Source organism: Heptranchias perlo, chromosome 10 (assembly GCF_035084215.1).
Source record: "Heptranchias perlo isolate sHepPer1 chromosome 10, sHepPer1.hap1, whole genome shotgun sequence".
In the NCBI taxonomy this organism is placed as follows: Eukaryota; Metazoa; Chordata; class Chondrichthyes; order Hexanchiformes; family Hexanchidae; genus Heptranchias; species Heptranchias perlo.
Window position 1 is genome coordinate 16,908,465 of NC_090334.1, and position 20,526 is coordinate 16,928,990.

The window sequence follows — 20,526 nt, forward strand, 5'->3', positions numbered from 1 at the left end:
TTAGTTGTCATCTTCCAAAATTCTATAGATTATGGAACAGTTCCTGCAGATTGGAGGGTGGCAAATCTAACCCCATTATTTAAAAAAGGAGGGAGAGAGAAAACAAGGAACTACAGACCAGTTAGCATAACATCAGTAGTTGGGAAAATGCTGGAGTCTATTATAAAGGGTGTGATAACAGGGCACTTCGAAAATATCAACGGGGTTAGAAAAGTCAACATGGATTTATGAAAGGGAAATTATGTTTGACAAACCTACTGGAGTTTTTTGAGGATGTAACTGGTAGAATAGACAAGGGAGAACCAGTGGATGTGGTTTATTTGGATTTTCAGGAGGCCTTTGATAAAGTCCCACATAAGAGGTTAGTGTTCAAAATTAAAGCATATGGGATTGGGGGTAATATACTGGCATGGATTGAAAATTGGTTAACAGACAGGAAACAGAGAGTAGGAATAAATGGGTCTTTTTCAGGGTGGCAGGCAGTGACTAGTGGGGTACCACAGGGATCAGTGCTTGGGCCCCAACCATTCACAATATATATCAATAATTTGGATGAGGGAACCAAATGTAATATTTCCAAGTTTGCTGACGACACAAAACTAGATGGGATCGTGAGTTGTGAGGAGGATGCAAAGAGGCTTCAAGGCGATTTAGACAAGTTGAGTCAATGGGCAAATACATGGCAGATGCAGTATAATGTGGATAAATGTGAAGTTATCCACTTCGGAAGGAAAAACAGAAAGGCAGAGTATTATTTAAATGGTGATAGATTGAGAAATGTTGATGTACAAAGGGACCTGGGTGTCCTTATACGCCAGTCACTGAAAGCAAATATGCAGGTGCAGCAAGCAGTTAGGAAGGCAAATGGTATGTTGGCCTTCATTGCAAAAGGAATCGAGTATAGGAGCAAGGATGTCTTACTGCAGTTATACAGGGCCTTGGTGAGATCACACCTGGAGTATTGTGTGCAGTTTTGGTCTCCTTATCTAAGAAAGAATATACTTGCCATAGAGGGAGTGCAGCAAAGGTTCACCAGACTGATTCCAGGGATGGCAGGACTGTCATATGAGGAGAGATTGGGTCGACTCGGTCTGTATTCACTCGAGTTTAGATGAATGAGAGGGGATCTCATTGAAACATAAAATTTCGACAGGGCTAGACAGACTGGATGCAGGGAGGATGTTTCCCCTGGCTGGGGGATCCCGAACAAGGGGTCACAGTCTCAGGATACGGGGTAGGACATTTAGGACTGAGATGAGGAGAAATTTCTTCACTCAGAGGGTGGTGAACCTGTGGAATTCTCTACCACAGAAGGCTGTGGAGGCCAAGTCACTGAATATATTTAAGAAGGAGCTAGATAGATTACTAGACACAAAAGGGATCAAGGGGTATGGGGAAGAGAGCGGGAATATGGTATTGAGATAGAGGATCAGCCATGATCATATTGAATGGCGGAGCAGGTTCGGAGGGACGAATGGCCTACTCCTGCTCCTATTTTCTATGTTTCTATGATGAACGTGGTCAAATTCAATTCCCAGTTTGATGAATTAAGGAAAGGTGTTAGGAACGGCTATTAATGGGTTTGAATCTAAACTGCAAATTCAACACAATGCTTCTCTGTAAGGAGGCACTCACACACCACCCTTGGTGTCACTGCAAGGCAGTTCGCAGTGACGGCTAAAGATGGCATGTAATCAGGGACGATCGCAGATCGATTCCATCTCCAGAGCCAACTGTCTAACCCTAGCACCTGAGGATTTCAGACTCAAGCTGCTGGTCTTGGGCTCCAAAGAGAAAGGTTTTGCAGCACCAGTTGGCTGCACTTACTGGGAATACATTAGAAATACATTTTAAAAAGGTAAAAAAATTAACTACGCTGTTTGGTGAAGCAGGAATCACGTTATCATCAAATCAGGTTTTGGAGGTGCCTGTGTGAATGGGGCTTCCACAGCCAAAGTGAACTTGCGTATGACTGCACCATAACACGATCAGTCCCAGTACGTGCTCAGGGAGGAATGCTTTTCAGTTGTGCTCAATTGCTGATCCTAATCAATTCAACCAGGCAAAAGCAATAGACAGTATCCATGTCCGAATCTGCAGACTGGGCAGACACTCTGACTGGAGGACACATTGATGTGGGGCCATGAATTTACCAGAATCGAAATTCTTGACACCTAAACAGGCTCTTTGTCTTTTATGCTGCAATGCATATGAACCCATTCTTCATGTTAACTAATAGCCCAGCTATTGAGGAATGACCAGAGTTCCCAGATATGTTGCATCAATTCATATCAAAGCAATTGCATGGCTTTACGAAGAATTTGTTTTGCTTTTCTTAAAAAAAAAAGAAACTGTAAACAAAATTCACCACTCAGAAAATTTGCCTCTTTTGCAGAAACTGTGCGAACTCAGGTCATATCAACATTCTAACATGTCCCATAACCCTGAAATGGGTTACACTTCATTGGGTATATAGACTATTTAACTGCTAATCCCCTTGTGATTACACTTTGACCAGCTTTGTCTGTACTTCCTAAGTCAAGAGCAAGTTAGGATTTAGCAAAGATACACTTTTGTTGGGTTAACCACACACTGCCCACAATCAAGAGCGCTGGGAGAAAATATGCTTCCAGGTTTCCATCTATACCACTTTGAATCAGGCACAGAGGCAGGCAAGAGCAGCCCGGAGACTACGTTCCTCCGATTCTCCCTGCTGCTATAGGGAGAACCTAACATCCACCTGGCACATGTCGATAATTGTAAGGAAAGAATCATTAAGTCCTTGGAATAGAACCTATGTCTCAGCACTCTGTCACCTGCCGTTGGTACCTGAACATGCTGCTCCATTGCATCATCTCAGGTGCTTCTTTTAAAATGCCAGCGTGAAATTAAAAACACATGCACACACTCCATCATGTCAGGTTTTAAACATATACAATGTTGTTAAACCACCTAGTGTTTAGTCTACAATCAAATTAACCCAACAAAAGTGCATCTTTGCTAAATCCTAACTTGCTCTTGACTTAGGAAGTATAGACAAAGCTGGTCAAAGTGTAATCACAAGACAGTTACACATTTAAGCTGTTATATAAACCACAAATACCTAACTCAGACTTTGAAAACACACTGTTATCCAATAGACCAGGTCAACAACTAGAAGGGCAGAACCAACAAAGCTAACTGTGTCCCCCCCCAGGGCACTCTCCAAAGGAAGCGAAAGGACCCCATGTAGAAATGCCAGGCTCCATATCTTGCTGCTGTTCCATCTGCAACGTGCACCTTTTCATTTTCCCCAATTCTCTGATCTGAAAAATGTCACTTACAAGAATAATTTTCTAAATTTTTGTAATACATCATTCTTTCAGCCACATTTCAACACACTACAAATCAGTGCTACTTTTCATGGGTGTGCAGTTGTGTGCTAAAAGATGTTCCTGTCCCACCTATTCTTACGGTGCCTGCAGCTGCAAACAAAAGCAGTTTTAAGACCTCACTTGTGTGAATAATACTTCTTGTAAATGAAATAGTCTTTCATTTACAAGAATGAAATATTCTTTCATTTACAAGAATTCTAGTTGTTGACCTGGTCGACCTGTGCTTTCGAAGTCTGAGTTAGGTATTTGTGGTTTATGTAACAGCTTAAATGTGAAGTGTTAAAATATTTAATAGAAACATTTTAGAAACAAAAAGTGTCAATTTCAGACAATTCTGATTTCCACAAGTGAGACAGATTGTAATGTTTGTAATTGGAACATTACACAAGCATTAATCCAGGGAGGTGGTCATTGGGACATTAGTTTCACAAAGTAAACAAAGTATCCCAAGAGTACGAGTAAATACAAAACAATGAATTATAAATAGGAAAAGTGATTTGTTAAAGTGCAATAAATCATGCAATTTTTCACACTTACAATGTGTAATACAATCTGCTGCCCAAATACTGCAACCTTGCATTAAGAAGTCCCAAAGGTAGTGAAAATGCTGGCTTCTGAGTGGAAAATAAATCACTTGCTGCAAAAAATCACTTGTCCAATTATAAAACATCACTGGATTAAAAAATACAAATCAGCACTGGTTTTAAATCACAGATCGTCGCTTTTGGTGGTAATGGGTTGACCCTGAAAAGGTCAGTGACATGTTGGCAACCCTGAAGAACCAGAGAGAATTTGAACCTTGTTTTCAGCCTCATTTAACAGGATTTCAAAAGCCAACCTGTAATAATTGATGAGATCTTGCATTATCGCAGCAGTAGACCTTTTAAAATGGGTAGTGTAGTGTGCTTCATCTAAATTACTGCATAACCCTAAATGTTATAACAGGAGACATCTGGTGTGACTCAGTCGTCTTTTGTTCGTGTGTTTTGTTTATAATTATGGTCAGAAGCAGCTTGAAAGTGAGTGTTTTATGTAGAATCTGTTAGCGATACTGTGGAGTTCCAGATAGATGCTGTCACTTGGAACAGGGAGCTGGTTGCAGCATGCTAAAGTCACATCACTGTCAGCCTAGCTTAGTTGACAGCACAGTCGCCTCAGTCAGAAGGTTACGGGCTCAAGCTCCGCTCAAGGACGTCAGCACATTATCTATGCCGACACTGCATTGATGTACTGTGGGAGTGCTGCGTTGTTGAAGGTGCCGTCCTTTAGGTGAGACATTAGACCAAGGCCCTGACTGCTTGTTCTGCTGCTTAACGCTGACATTAAAGATCCTGCAACACTATCTGAACAAAGAGCAGGGAGTTCTCTGAGTATCCCAGCCAACAATTCTTCCCTTAACCAAAACCGCCAACAGATTAATTGGTCACTCGTGTCGTTATTTCTTCTATCATGCTGAGAGGAAAATGGGTGCCTCTTATGCCTACAGAATAGTCATTGCATGTCCAAGTTCATGTGGTTTGAGAGACGTGAAATGGTGCTATGTACATGGACATCTTTCTTTTCTTTAAAAATACAAAATTCAGAAACAAAGAAACTGCCAGTTAAGTATTTTTTAACACTTGAGATTATGTGGCAATCCCAATGAGAACTTTTAAAACCAATACAATCAAATGTTTATTTGGATCAGAAACAAGTAGATTCATTGTTCTCACCTCACTTGTTCTAAGGATGATTCGGTAGTTGTACTGAGGTCCATGCTCTTTACTGTCCTCCAGCTTTTCCCGCCTAATGCTCACTGCCACGGGACCCAGATTTTCATCCACCCCAAAATAGTTTGAGTGTTCTGAGAAAATATCAAACAACAAAAAAAATCCATAAAATGGTGAGTTTCACCCATTACTTGCACAGAAGTCAGGATACAGAACCAGTGTTGGTGATTGTCCATTGGGGTACAAGATCTACAATTAGCATTGGAAGGGACTTCTGTTACTGGCACATAACACAATCACTGAACAGTACAAATACATAAACTATCTGTTCCAAATTCAGTGACGAAAGGTTAAATTATCTAAAAAAAAGTGTACTGTATTGATGAATAAAACAATTCGTCCATTCCTGTTTGGCCAATCATCGGCACTGGCTTCTAACATCACAGATTTGAGATGAAGAGATAAGTTGCTCCTTAATCACATGCTTTTAAAAGAAGCCTATTAAAACTAGCATTTCTTCACCACCCCCTCACTCACACAGGGTGAAACTCCGTTGTTCTCTCCTACCAATGGGCTCCTTCTGCTACATTCTACCGATGATCAAACTGCTGCCAAAGTTTTCACCAATGCCATCCTGAAAGAAGCCTCATGATGTGCACAAAAGTGGACTGAAATGGCTTGCCAATTCTCCTTCTCTTGAGGATAGAGGGGAGGGAAGGAGATGAAGATGAAGAAAACGACAACAAAAAAGATGCATGGAGAAGAGTGCATGACCAGGGTCCGCTCAGCACTCCATGTTGTGTTGGAGACTGGGAAATCCAACTGGAAACAAATGGACCATCATCCCACACCACAGAAACTAGGATCTTAAACACACAGCAACTCTTGAAATCTACAGCAACATCTAAAACTTCCTTTACCACCAGGAAAAGAAAATTCTTACAAGTTAGTCCTGTTTAAGTCAAAGGAGAAAATCTACACATTAAACAGAAAATGTATCTCTTCCTGATCCCTCCCCACATACACAACTGATGACAGTGGATGAAGAATATTTCTGTTGGGCAGGGGGAGAAGTTGCTGCAAACTACCTTCGGTGGCTCTATAGATGCTTTTACTACTACAACAACAACAACAACTTGTATTTATATAGCACATTTTAACGTAGAGAAAACGTCCCAAAGATGCTTCACAGAGATGTATGACAAAAAATGAGAGTCAGGCCAAAGGAGGAGTTATTAAATGAGCTGATCAAAGGTTTGGTCTAAGAGGTGGGTTTTATGGAGGGTCTTACGCAAGTACTTTCACAACAGAGTAACAATGTTCCTAACCTCCTACTCAACCTTCCTGACATCTATCCCTCACTCAAAGCAAACTGTTTCCTCCCAGAACACATTAATACAGACTTGAAAAGGAAAAATTTGCAGGGCTATGGGGAAAGAGCAGGTTAGTGGGAATAATTAGATAACTCTTCCACAGGCACGAAGAGCCGAATGACCTCCTTCTGTGCTGCATGATTCTATGATTCTAATTCACTGTTTCTCGTCCCCTCCCATCCCAAACATCGTAAAGGAACAGTGCCTGAATAACCTCTGAGTCTGTACTAAGGTATGGAAGACAGTACCTAAGAATAATTACAAGATACTAGATGTGAGAATAGATGCACTCTCCATCACAGGAGTCTAATTTATTTCCATCAACCTAATTTCTCCAGATGATTTTTTAGACACACACACTTTCAATAATAAGGCAAAATTGAACTGAGTCTATAAATTATCTTTGTTACATTACGGAACTAGGTAAGGTTACAGCACAGAAGGAGGCCATTCAGCTAATTGTGTCTCTGCAAGAGCAGTAAACTACTGTTTACAGTCACAGGTATCTAGGCCAATTTTAAAACTGCCCATCACCTCTAGCATCATTCTGTTAGCATTCGCCAAAGTGGGAATCTAATAGGGCAGAATTTACTCAGTCAGGATGCCATTCCTCAATGGCGTCCTCTCCAGCCGCCGCCGAATCCATCGGAGCAAGTTCGCAAATGCCCACATGCGCAGTAAAACCCCGAAATCGCGAACTTGCTCCGATTGGTTCACCAGCGTTTTGACAGTTATGAATTAAAGGGCCACCTACGCTACAATCAATACACTCAGCAAACATCTGTAATCTTACTCATCTGCCCAGCTGGAATGAAGATACTTATGCAAGAGAAGGTATGCTTGAAAATACCAGCCCTACACTACTTTTTAAAAGCGCAGTGACTTATAATGACTGCAAAACAACAAAAAATTACATTTTCAAAATGTGGAATGTCTAATTATTCTTATTTTAATATTTTTTGATTAAAACAAATTTTAAAATAAAAATTAATTTTACTTTTAATTTCTGTATGTTTCAGTACATTATAAATTATTTCCTTGCCTTTTTATAAGGTATGTTAAATTTTTATTTAGACAAACATAGGGAATGTCACTTTAAATGAATGAGTTTTACTTGCCTGCTTGTGGGTGGGGCTTCTATTCTCAGTCTCTGCATGCTCACGAGGGCCTACACTGATCTCAGAGCGCACCACTGGAGAAGAGTTCAAAATTCAGCAAGTGGACGTCATGGGCCATGCAGTGAGTATCTTCGTACTTTTTATCCGCAGGATGTTTGGAGAGCCTTGCCACACTGGTCAGAGCAAGTTCCAGCCCATTAAGTTCAATCAACTATTCTCTACCTGGAGCAATTTACCAGGTTGTTGACAGGGGACTAGAATGAGATGGAATGCCTCAGGTTTGTAGAGCAGTCCCCCTCAGAGGGAGCGAAAAATAATTGGCTACATTTTCAGCTCCTGTCAAGAGTGGCACTGTGGGGCTAATTTTGACTTTGTGCGATGGTGTAAAATGAGCATTAGTGAATTGGCAGCCCGTTTTGCATCTCTCCCAATTAACTTCAATGGAAGTGAAAATCAGGAGAGATGTAAAGCAGGCTGCCAATTCGCCATAGCCCATTTCACACCATCGCACTAAGTCAATACTATTCCATGTGTGGTGCTGAAAATGTTGACTGGCCACATATCACCCTGCTCTGTTGGGTGAAGGATGGTAATATGTGTAAGGGGAAAGATTCGAAGTTCGGACATGAAAGAAGAAAAATTCAGAGTGGAGGGGTGGAATTAGAGGAATTTTAACTCCAAAAAATGGTACGGTGTCCATTCTCCTGTCATGGCTAGCAGTGCCAATGAGACTAGAATAAAGCCAGGCTCATTCTTGACCATCAGCTCAGTCGCACCCAAATGGGGCAAGCTGCCAGTTAACCAACCTTTTGAAGATCTAGTCTCTCTCTCTCTGGGTTGAAAACCTTATCTGAGGAGAGTAGCAGAACACCCAGAACAACACTGAGTTCTGATGAAAGGTCATCAACCTGAAACATTAACTCGGTTTCTTTCTTCGCTGCCTGACCTGCTGAGCGTTTCCAGCATTTTCTGTTTTTACCTGGAACAATGGTTCTTTGCTTCACTGTCTCAGTAGACAGAGTTCATTTATTATAAGGTACAGGGGTGCTGGGTGACAAGCATCGCACTAAGATATTGGACCCTTTTTAAAAAAAATATAGGCTTTGTCCTTCACTTCTTTGTGGCATGGAAGGCTTTTTTTTTGGGGGGGGGGGGGGGGCATAGAATTGAGGGTTAAAACCTTCCTCTGACAGCAGAGCAACTTTTTTTTAAAAACTAACCTGGTCTTCTACCATAGATAATACAACAAGGGTTGCAACTAATGTTGACACTGGACAAATGAAATGCAGGTGGCACAGAGGGCGCTAACCTCATAATATGGAGTTATGGAGGTAAGTGTGCGACAGGAAAAAAAAAATAGGTATAATTATCCTGTCAGTAAAATTGCTTGCCTTAGACATGCTGTATTTTCAAAGTTGAAGGTATCAGCTTTAGCTGTTGGGTAAAGCCAACCATGGGAAAAGTCTTAGACTGAGGAAGATACCTGAAGTGAAGCATCTTTTGTGACACCAGGTCTTAAAGGTTAATTCCAGTAATTATATCTGTTAGATGATATATTAGTTTTAGAGCTCTTCACCCAGATGCTTTGCCCTTGGCCATGTCTACAATTATCTGGAATGACAGTTCACTAACTGCCTTGCAAGGTTTGATGGACAGAATTTTCTTTTAGTTGCCTGAAAAAGAAATTTCCTCTGTACATTTGTGTTGGGCCATGAGGACTTTCACGTTCATCAGGTAGCGTGGCACTGAGTTACACAGACCAAGGTAGTCCCAAGTTTAACACCTAGTCTGTGCAGCGATACCTGATCTCAGTTAGTAGTGGAGCGCTAGCGCTGACTTCAGTGACTCTGGGAAGGAATTTGTTAAAAAGCAAGATTTCCCATCCCTAATCACTGTTCAATGATTCCTACTGGAAAGCATGCCGACATTGTGGGAGGACAGATTGGAATTAGATCGATTGCCCCCATAGGTGAATAGCTTGCTGACACTCTTGTAAAGTATCGACAATTGGGTTATGTATCAAAGGACCGCCCACATTCTTAGACCTGTATCCCAGCAATCCTTTCAAGGAACACTGTTTTGGGGAGGGGGTGGGGTTGGAGGGAGAAAGGAGAGGGGGAGAAAGCAAATTGGGGTTGGTGGCAAGAGAAACAGCATTCACATTTCCTGCATAAAATATTCACTGAAGCAATTTAAAAGCAGATAGGATTGCAATGCTACACATTAACATCCTGGTTGAATCTGGGGTGATATAATCACAGTTTATAGGATTACTAAAGAAGACTTCATCAGAGAGGTGTTTTTTTAAAAACCAGTATCAAGACCTGGAATTTCCCCGATTCAATCTGGGCTGTTAGCTCTTCGGTTGTTGTAGAAGGTACAAATCAGCCAGGGCTCCTGCATTTGATCAAGTGCAACGGCCTGTGCTGAAAATGTCTAGAGGACAGGTAGGAATGGGATTGGATTCAGCTGTGTTGTCCTCCACTGCTGAATAACTGCTGACAGTTACTGCTAACACTCTAATATTAAGTGCTCAAGGAACCAGAGGTGGAGCTTTACCCCAAGAGGAAGTCAATGTTTCCAGAAGAGTGGGGAATAAAGTGAAGCTATACTAGTACAAAAGGTTTTTTTGGTAAAGTGCAGCGACGACTACAGTAATATAATGCAGTATTTTAAAAGAGCCTGCAAAACAAGTAACTGCTTGGAATCAAATATTCAGCTTTTTTAAAACAATGCAAATTCACTTAGCTTTTTTTAAAACTCAGTTTTACAAAACACACTAACTAGCCTGTTGTAAAGCAGAAGTGACGATTACTCAAAGAATTTATATCCTAAAGTGGCATTGGATTTAAATGCTACAGAAGTTTGAATTTTGCACGGTAGACATTTTATTCAATTTGACACAATAGTGTTGTGAAAATCACTGTTCTGATCACTGTTCAGCAAACTGTGCTGGAACAAAACTGAATTAAAAAGGCTCAAACAAGTTTGTTCTTAAACTTTCAATATCCTCTCAGGTGGATGTAAAAGATCCCATGGCACTATTTTGAAGAGCAGGGGAGTTCCCGCACCACCACCCCCCGCCCCGTGTCCTGGCCAATGTTTATTCCTCAACCAACATCACTAAAACAGATTATCTGGTCATTATCACATTGTTGTTTGTGGGACCTTGCTTTGCACAAATTGGCTGCCGTGTTTCCTATATTACAACAGTGACTACACTTCAAAAATACTTCATTGGCTATAAAGTGCTTTGGGACATCCTGAGGTTGTGAAAGGCGCTATAGAAATGTAAGTTCTTTCTTTCTCTTTTCACAAATTTAAAGGTCTCATCTTCCGAAAAAGAAAACACCACTATGACAAGATGTGATGAACTTTAAAGTGTCAGCTCAGTTGTAGCACTCTCACCTCTGAGTCAGAAAACCATGGTTCAAACCTCTCTGCATGACTTGAGCACAGTTAAGGTTGACACTTCACTGTAATACTAAGGGAGTGCTGCATTGTTGGAGGTGCCGTCTTTCAGATGAGGTCCGATCTGCCTGTTCAGAAGGATGTAAGAGAACCTATGGTACTATTTAAAGAGCAGTTGGGTTCTCCCAGTTTTCAGGCCAACATTTATCCCTCAACCAGCATAATCAAAACAGAGTTAACTGGTCATTTCTCTCATTACTGTTAGCGGAACTTTGCTGTGCACAAATTGGCTGCCACATTTGCTTGCAGCGGCTACATTTTTTAAAAAAAAGTAATTCACTGAACTTTAGGTCTCTCCGACGTCATGAAAGGTGTTATATAAATGCAAGTTCTTTCTTGAACATCCATTGGTTTACTCAGTCTATTTCAGGGTTCTCTTGTGTGAGCATTTTTGTTTAAACAGTGAATGCTGATATCATGATTAGAGGAACTGCAAAGCTGTCAACAACAGCAGGGGAAATGACAGGAGTGAGATTGATGGTGAAAGAGCAAGACAGATTGTAAATCCACTGATATATAAAAAGGAGCTGTGTTTATATTAAAAGATGGGTACATGAAAATAGGTCACATTTTTAAAATCCAAACAGCCCTGAAACTGGTTTAGTGGAGTTACTAAGTCTATCAGTGTGAAGCCGCATAATTATGCGGAGGACTGAAGCGAAGGCCAATGGTCAACAATCAAGTCTACCGACAGAAGGTCATCTCCATCGCAATGTCAGCGAGCAACTTAGTCAAAATAGGTCTCCCAGGCGTGAGCATTTCAAAAGAAAAATGTTCAATATAGATCAAAGAAAAAACAAAAAGATAAAGTTATACAGTTGGCAGGAGAGGAAAAATAATCTAATTCAAAGGCTAAATGGGATCATAAACTGCAAGAGCAAAATTCATGTGATTTATTGCCAACTGAACTCAAAAATTAGATCATTAGTAATTTAAAAAATGTATTCTGGAATCTCTGTGGGCAGTTTATAACTTGTTTTCAGATCAGTTTATTTTTTGACAGCAGATATCATGGTGCACAGTGATGGCCAGGATGCTCCAAACATCTCATGTAATCACATTTTTTTTGAAGGATTATGTTTTTGACAAAATTAATTACTGTGCGATTATCGAGAAACAACACTCCAGCACATTTTTTTTTAAATATAAAAGTGCTGTTAATGGGAATTGCGCTCTCATAAGTATGAGGCTAAACGACTAATTTGTTCCAACAAACACACATCGATTTCAAGAGGGACTGGGATGTCACACTGATCAACATTTGGAAGGCAGAGAAAAGAAGATTTTGTTGGTGACAAAATGACAGAAATTGAGTGTCGGGTGTAACATGGGAGGAAATTCCAAATGAAAGAAGCAGCATCTATAAAAATATAGATCTCACAAACTCCAGTTAGAGACTGCAGAGGTTCTACAATTTGATCAAATGCTGAGATGGGGAGGATAGAGATATGCTTTCAGTTTGAAAGCGTTCGCTGTGATGATTTTCTTGTAAAAAAAAGTTGCACTGATCGTTTCCTGCAGCTGCCAACTCCTCCTCCGGCCCCCAATCCAGACTAACAGATTAACATTAAGTAAAATGTCCTACTGCTGTTTCTAAAAGCGAGCTGAAGAGTTTCAGAATTTATAGGTCTCCTATGACCGTTGTCAAAGTTTTCCTACACGCAAGTACGTTTAAATAAATTTGCACTGCTACAAGTGCTTCTTTACCCTGCTGCCGGTTTGTCAAGTTGGCCAGGGAGAGTTGGGGGGAATTCATCAGAATAGTTTAAAGCTAAATGACCCAATGTTTTCATTGTATTCCTCAATTTTCTGGAGAACCAGCCTCAAATAGAGATTTTTCAGGAAGGAGATGAATTTGATTTTGTCGATGCATTGCTTTAAAAATAAAACACAAACTTCCTATTATTGGATAGACTGGTTCCTGGATAAATGAAACCAGACATAACATCAGATTTGGTTTAAAGGAATGAAAGCTGATTGAGGAGGCAAACAGTTCTACATGCTTTCCAAATAATCCTCTCATATCTAAAGCATTACACAGAACAAGCATTTTGGAATATTACAAAAAGTACGACAGAGAAACAAGTTGAATGATTACAAACAGTGTTATTTGCTTCTGAGGCTACACTCCCTCTTTCTCACCTTATGCTATGTTCCAGCAGATTGGAATTTGACAAAACACACTTTGTAGTTTGTCCAATGAGACAAAGGATAAATAAATGCACTGGCATTGTGAAATACTCCACCATACAAAGCAGGAACATGCCACGTTCAATCCTTGGGCTATACTGAGGTGGTTTCCTACTTTCAATTGTTATCCATGGACCCCTGATAAAAATACAAGTGCTTGCGAGGACCTAATTGCCATGGCCGTGCTGCCCTCCTCCACTCACATTCACTGTCCAGGTTCAAACATGAAGGGTGGCCACTTGCCAAGAAGAGTAGTAAGCCTGAGGATTGGGAGAGTTTTAGAAACCAGCAAAGGATGACCAAAAAATTGATGAAAAGAAAATAGAATATGAAAGTAAACTAGCAAGAAATATAAAAACGCACTGAAAGAGCTTCTACAAGTATGTAAAAAGGAAGAGAGTAGCAAAAGTAAATGTTGGTCCCTTAGAGGCTGAGACAGGAGAAATTAAAATGAGGAATCAGGAAACGGCAGATGTGTTAGACAAATATTTTGTATCCGTCTTTACAGTAGAAGACACAAAAAATAGACCAGAAATAGTGGGGAACCAAGGGCCTAATGAGAGTGAGGAACTTAAGTAATTAATATCAGTAGAGAAGAAGTATTTGAGGAACTAATGGGATTAAAAGCTGATAAATCCCCTGGACCTGATGGCCTACATCTTAGGGTTCTAAAAGAGGTGGCTGCAGAGATAGTGGATGAATTGGTTATGATCTTCAAAAATTCCCTAGATTCTAGAATAGTCCCAGCAGATTGGAAGGTGGCAAATGTGACCCCGCTATTCAAGAAAGGAGAGAGAAAACATGGAACGACAGGCCAATTAGTCGTCGGGAAAATGCTGGAATCCATTATTAAGGAAGTGGTAACAGGGCACTTAGAAAATCATAATATGATTAGACAGTCAACATGGTTTTATGAAAGGGAAATCGTGTTTGACAAATCTATTAGAGTTTTTTGAGGATGTAACTAGCAGCATAGATAAAGGGGAACCAGTGGATGTCGTATATTTGTATTTTCAAAAGGCTTTCAATAAGGTGCCACATAAAAGGTTGTTACACAAGATAAGGGCTCATGGGGTTGGGGGTAACATATCATCAAGCAGAGGATTGGTTAAAGGACAGAAAACAGAGTAGGGATAAACTGGTCATTTTCAGGCTGGCAGGCTGTAACCAGTGGGGTGCCGCAAGGATCGGTGCTTGGGCCTCACAATCTACATTAATGACTTAGATGAAGGGACCGAGTGTAATGTATCCAAGTTTGCTGACGATACAAAGCTAAGTGGGAAAGTAAGCTGTGAGGAGGACACAAAGAGTCTGCAAAGGGATAATAGACAGGTTAAGTGAGTGGACAAGAAGGTGGCAGATGGAGTATAATGTGGGGAAATGTGAGCTTATTCACTTTGGTAGGAAGAATGTTGTATGTTGTAAACTTCTATGATTCTAATAGAAAAACAGAATATTTTTTAAATGGTGAGAAACTATTAAATGTTGGTGTTCAGAGAGACTTGGGGGTCCTGATACAAGAAACACGAAGAGTTAGTATGCAGGTACAGCAAGCAATTAGGAAAGCAAATGGAATGTTGGCCTTTATTGCAAGGGGGTTGGAGTACAAGAGTAGGGAAGTCTCACTACAATTGTACAGGGCTTTGGTGAGACCTCACCTGGATTACTGTGTACAGTTTTAGTCTCCTTATCTAAGGAAAGATATACTTGCCTTGGAGGCGGTGCAGCAAAGGTTCACTAGATTAATTCCTGGGATGAGAGGGTTGTCCTATGAATAGAGGTTGAGTAGAATGGGCCTATACTCTCTGGAGTTTAGAAGAATGAGAGGTGATCTAATTGAAACATAAAAGATTCTGAGGGGGGCTTGACAGGGTAGATGCTTAGAGGTTGTTTCCCTTGGCTGGAGAGCCTAGAACCAGGGGGCATAGTCACAGGATAAGGGGTTGGCCATTCAAGACTGAGATGAGGAGGAATTTCTTCACTCAGACGGTTGTGAATCATTGGCATTCTCTACCCCAGAGGGCTGTGAATGCTGAGTCATTGAATATATTCAAGGCTGAGATAGACAGATTTCTGGACTTTAGGGGAATCAAGGGATATGGGGATCGGGCAGGAAAGTGGAGCTGAGGTCGAAGATCAGCCATGATCTGATTGAGTGGTGCAGGAGGCTCGAGGGTCATGTGGCCTACTCCTGCTCCTATTTATTATGTTCTTACGGATGAGGTACTGCAGGTCTGCATTCACAGAACTGTACCCCAATGCAAATCAGTACAATCCCAGCCTCATTATTAGTGTGACACAAAATATAAACACATGGAGCTTAATTCACTGTCTGCTGGGATCACAGGATGCACAACCCTGCGACAATTTTTCCATTTTAAATTTCTTTCATTATTTTGTCACTCTGCCTTCTGCTACCCAGAAGGAAGAGTGACAACGGAAACTGACAGTCCACCGCGATCCCAAATTTATTAAGCCACTGCTTTTATTTTACCAAAATGAAACGTTCACAGTTTACAATAATTTTACCAATGGGAATTTTTTTAATAAAAATTTTTAAAAACAAACTTTTAGAAAAAGCAGAGGTATTGTTGTTACTTCTGCAGCCTGATACACAGGAAAGAAATGGATGTACTCGCCTCGTGGGTGACCTTATCAATCACTATTACAAGAGGTCAAGTTAACCCATCTCCACTCTCTCCATTCTGCCCGAACCGTTTGAGACTGCATCAAGATACTGCTCTGGACCTCAGGAAGTGCTTTCCATGAGCTTATATTGGAACAAAAAACCAAGCAGTGTTTTGCTCGAGGATCCCAGTTGGGAATGTTCTAATATGGTGCTCCACAAGGTGATGGGATATGAGTCTGTGTTTGTAGTTCTTGCCAATGGTAAGCTCCTTATGTCAAACATGCCACCTTGAATAGTTGCCAAGTTTGAGGCCAAGTACTTCCAACAGGGGAAGCAGGAAACTTAAACAAAATACAATACAGTAGATTGAAAGCTTTGCAGTAGTTATTCGAATGGAGAGCTGCAAGATCATAAGCACAATATTAAGCAAGTCTATGTTATCTATCCCATACAGTAGGCACTTTGCACAATTTACTCAATACATTCTCACAACCCTGTTTAATTTTTTACTATACTGCTGACCACCCAAATTCCCTTCCTGGCTCCCATGTTAGCTGATATTGGTAACGGTTCCCTGTCCTCAGATACTGTCCCCCTCCCCTTCAAATCTGCAGTTATCACCCCCCTCAAAAAACCCACCCTTGATCCCTCTGTCCTTGCAAACGACCGCCCCATCTCCAACCTCCCTTTCCTCTCCAAAGTCCTTGAACATTTTGTCGCCTCCCAAATCCGTGCCCATCTTTCCCCAACTCTATGTTTGAATCCCTCCAATCAGGTTTCCTCCCCTGCCACAGCACTGAAACGGCCCTCATCAAAGTCACAAATAACAACCTGTGACTGGTGGTAAACTAGCCCTCCTCATCCTTCTCTACCTGTCCGTCGCATTTGACACGGTTGACCACACCATCCTCCTCCTCCTCCAACGGCTCACCTCCATCATCTAGCTGGATAGGACTGCGCTCACCTGATTCCATTCTTATCTATCCAGTCGTAGTCAAAAAATCACCTGTAATGGCTTCTCTTCCAGCTCCCGCACAGTTACCTCTGGAATTCCCCAAGGATCTATCCTGGGCCCCCTCCTATTTCTCATCTGCCCCTCAGCGACATTATCCGAAAAAACGTCAGATTCCACATGTACGCTGACAACACCCAGCTATACCTCACCACCACCTCCCTCGACCCCTCCACTGACTCTCATTTGTTACATATCTTGTCCGACATCCAGTACTGGATGAATATTTTGAGGAGGGTCAATGAGGGTATTGCGTTTGATGTAGTCTACATGGATTTTAGCAAGGCTTTTGACAAGGTCCCACATGGCAGACTGGTCAAAAAAGTACAAGCCCACGGGATCCAAGGGAAAGTGGCAAGTTGGATCCAAAATTGGCTCAGTGGCAGGAAGCAAAGGGTAATGGTCGACGGGCGTTTTTGTAACTGGAAGGCAGTTTCCAGTGGGGTTCCAAAGGCCTCGGTACTAGGTCCCTTGCTTTTTGTGGTACATGTTAATGATTTGGATTTAAATGTAGGAGGCACGATTAAGGAGTTCGCAGATGATACAAAAATTGGTTGTGTGGTTGATAGTGAGGAGGAAAGCTGTAGACTGCAGGAAGATATCAGTGGACTGGTCAGGTGGGCAGAAAAGTGGCAAATGGAATTTAATATGGAGAAGTGTGAGGGAATGCATTCGGGGAGGTCAAACAAGGCAAGGGAATATACAAAAAAATGAGAGGATACTGAGAGGTGTTGAGGAACTGTGGGACCTTGGAGTGCATGTCCACAGATCCCTGAAGGTAGCAGGACAGGTAGATAAGATGGTTAAGAAAGCATATGGGATACTTTCCTTCATTAGCCGAGGCATAGAATATAAGAGCAGGGAGGTTACGCTAGAACTGTATGAAACACTAGTTAGGCTACAGCTTGAGCACTGCGTACAGTTCTGGTCGCATTACAGGAAGGATATAATTGCATGAGAGAGGATATATTTATGAGGATGTTGCCAGGACTGGAGAATTTTAGCGATGAGGAAAGATTGGATAGGCTGCGGTTGTTTTCTTTGGGACAGAGAAGGCTGAAGGGTGATTTAATTGAGGTGTACAAAATTATAAGGGGCCTAGATAGAGTGGATAGGAAGGACCTATTTCCCTTAGCAGAGAGGTCAATAACCAGGGGGCATAGATTTAATGTGATTGGTAGAAGGATTAGAGGGGAGCTGAGGAAAAATGTTTTCACCCAGAGGGTGGTGGAGGTCTGGAACTCACTGCCTGAAAGGGTGGTAGAGGCAGAAACCCTAATTGCAATTAAAAAGCACTTGGATATGCACTTGAAGTGCCATAACCTACAAGGCTACGGACCAAGTGCTGGAAAGTGGGATTAGACTGGGTGGCTCATTTTCGGCAGGTGCGGACACGACGGACCGAATGGCCTCCTTCTGTGCCGTAAATTTTCTATGATCGTATGAGCAAAAATGTCCTCCAACTAAATACTTGGTAGGTCGAAGCCATTGTCTTTGATCCTCACTGCAAACTCAGTTCCCCAGCCTCCGACTCCATCCCTCTCCCTGGCCACTGTCTGAGGCTGAACCAAACTGTTCGCAACCTTGGCGTCCTATTTGACCCAGAGATAAGCTTCCGACCACATATCTGCTCCATCACCAAGACCGTCTACTTCCACCTCCATAACATCACCCATCTCTGCCCCTGACTCAGCTCAACCCTCATCCATGCCTTTGTTACCTCTGGACTCGACTACTCCTGGCCGGCCTCCCATTTTCCACCCTCCATAAACTTGAGCTCATCCAAAACTCTGCTGCCCGTATCCTAACTCGCACCAAGTTCCGTTCTCCCATTACCCCTGTGCTCGCTGACCTACATTGGCGCCCGGTCCAGGAACGCCTCAATTTTAAAATTCTCATCCTTGTTTTCAAATCCCTCCATGGCCTTGACCCCTCCCTATCTCTAAACTCCTCCAGCCCTACAACCCTCTGAGGTCTCTGCGCTCCTCCAATTCTTGCCTCTTGTGCATCCCCAATTTTAATCGCTCCATCAATGGCGGGCATGCCTTCAGCTGCCTAGGCCCTAAACTCTGGAATTCCCTCCCTAAAACTCTCAGCCTCTCTACCCTCCTTTAAGATGCTCCTTAAAACCTACCTCTTTGACCAAGCTTTTGACCACCTGTCCTAATACTTCCTTATGTGGCTCGATGTGAAATTTTGTCTGATAATCGCTCCTGTGAAGCGCCGTGGGACGTTTTACTACGTTAAAGGCATTATATAAATGCAAGTTGTTGATGTTTAAATTCATACATATCCATATAGATTGAAGAGGCAACTATACAGTAGAAAAGGAAAGAAATAGAAAACCACCTGATCAAGATGGCAATGTTGCTCCAACAACCAAAGTCTAAATTAGCTTCATTCACTTTTTGCTCTTCTTATCTCCTTGCTTGTCCAGTTTTATGGACTAGATAGCATTACCTGAAATTTGATACAGTACTGGAATAGACAGAATATCTTAAAAGTGTAATGTGGTGAAAATTGAACAATTAACCAATTGCTAAGTATAGAAGATACCATGCAAATGTGCTGTTTTTTTAGCCCTCACTCCTAAATATGGGCAGAAGGAAAAGGGTTGGAATAAGTGGTGGCAGCGAGGGAGTTGTTTAGCTCAGTTGAACCTTGCTGTCTCTTAAATCCTAGAATGAGATCCTTGTTAACTTGAACTTACTTTACTTTATTCTAATTCTGAAGTGCCGTGTTATTGTGCTCATGTCAAAAACAATTACCTCTTACATCTGTCCAAAACATATTTGTAAATGAAGCCCCATTGCTGGTAAAGCACATTGAATCGGGGAACAATGGTTACGTTAATATTGAGTCTGTGGTCATTTGTGCTGTTTTTTTGTACTTGCACTGCACTGACTTTTCTGTACCTGGCTTCCCGATGTCTTTCAAAGTGAGTGTCTGTCACTGCAAATTTCACGCCTGAAATGAAAGTTCCTTTCTTCAACGTTTTAATTTTTAAAACACAGACAATGGCTAAGCACATCTCGATAGGAGCTATCATTTTAATTTTATCTTCATATCTTGACATCTGCCAGGAGGCAGAATTTCAGCTGTTAGTGGACACATTTAATCAGAAAAGGTTCAAATTGCTCCCCATGATGGCTCAGTGGGTTAATGCACTACCCAGTGTAGAACTGAGCCATTCAGACCAGCACAAGGGAGATAAAAAGGTCAGAAATGATATCATGGCAAATGACAATGTTTGAAATGGCCAATCCCAAACCCTTAGAACGCCTGCTCTGAACAGCAATTTAAAAAACGATGGTCTTAGAAAAGTTGGGGAACAATCAAAGAAATACTAATCGGGAGGGGGGGGGGGGGGAAGAATAGAAGAGAAAGGATGTCCACGAAGTGCTTTTTTAAAACATAGATTAAGAAAGAGCATTCCGATAATGTGACAAGGTGCTATTATAAATGCAAGGATCTCTTTCTTTAGATGTATCAAGCAAAAATAAAATTGGGATAAGTGAAGTTGAACTATAGAAATTTCAGTGCTGCAGCCCTGGAAAATACCAACTGACTTTCTTGTAAACAATTTTACAACACCAAGTTATAGTCCAGCAATTTTATTTTAAATTCACAAGCTTTCGGAGGCTTCCTCC

The 20,526-nt window shown here is 41.5% G+C and overlaps 1 protein-coding gene across 3 annotated transcripts in view; it reads right to left on the reverse strand.

Annotated features, from left to right (window-relative positions):
- Window positions 1–20,526, reverse strand: part of sipa1l1 (signal-induced proliferation-associated 1 like 1) — a 348,364-nt gene that overhangs the window by 99,567 nt on the left and 228,271 nt on the right. For all 3 annotated transcript variants that reach the window (XM_067991257.1, XM_067991258.1, XM_067991259.1), the window contains one exon: window positions 5,087–5,217. In XM_067991257.1, the coding sequence (XP_067847358.1) occupies window positions 5,087–5,217 (131 nt within the window). The remainder of the gene's footprint in view (window positions 1–5,086; window positions 5,218–20,526) is intronic.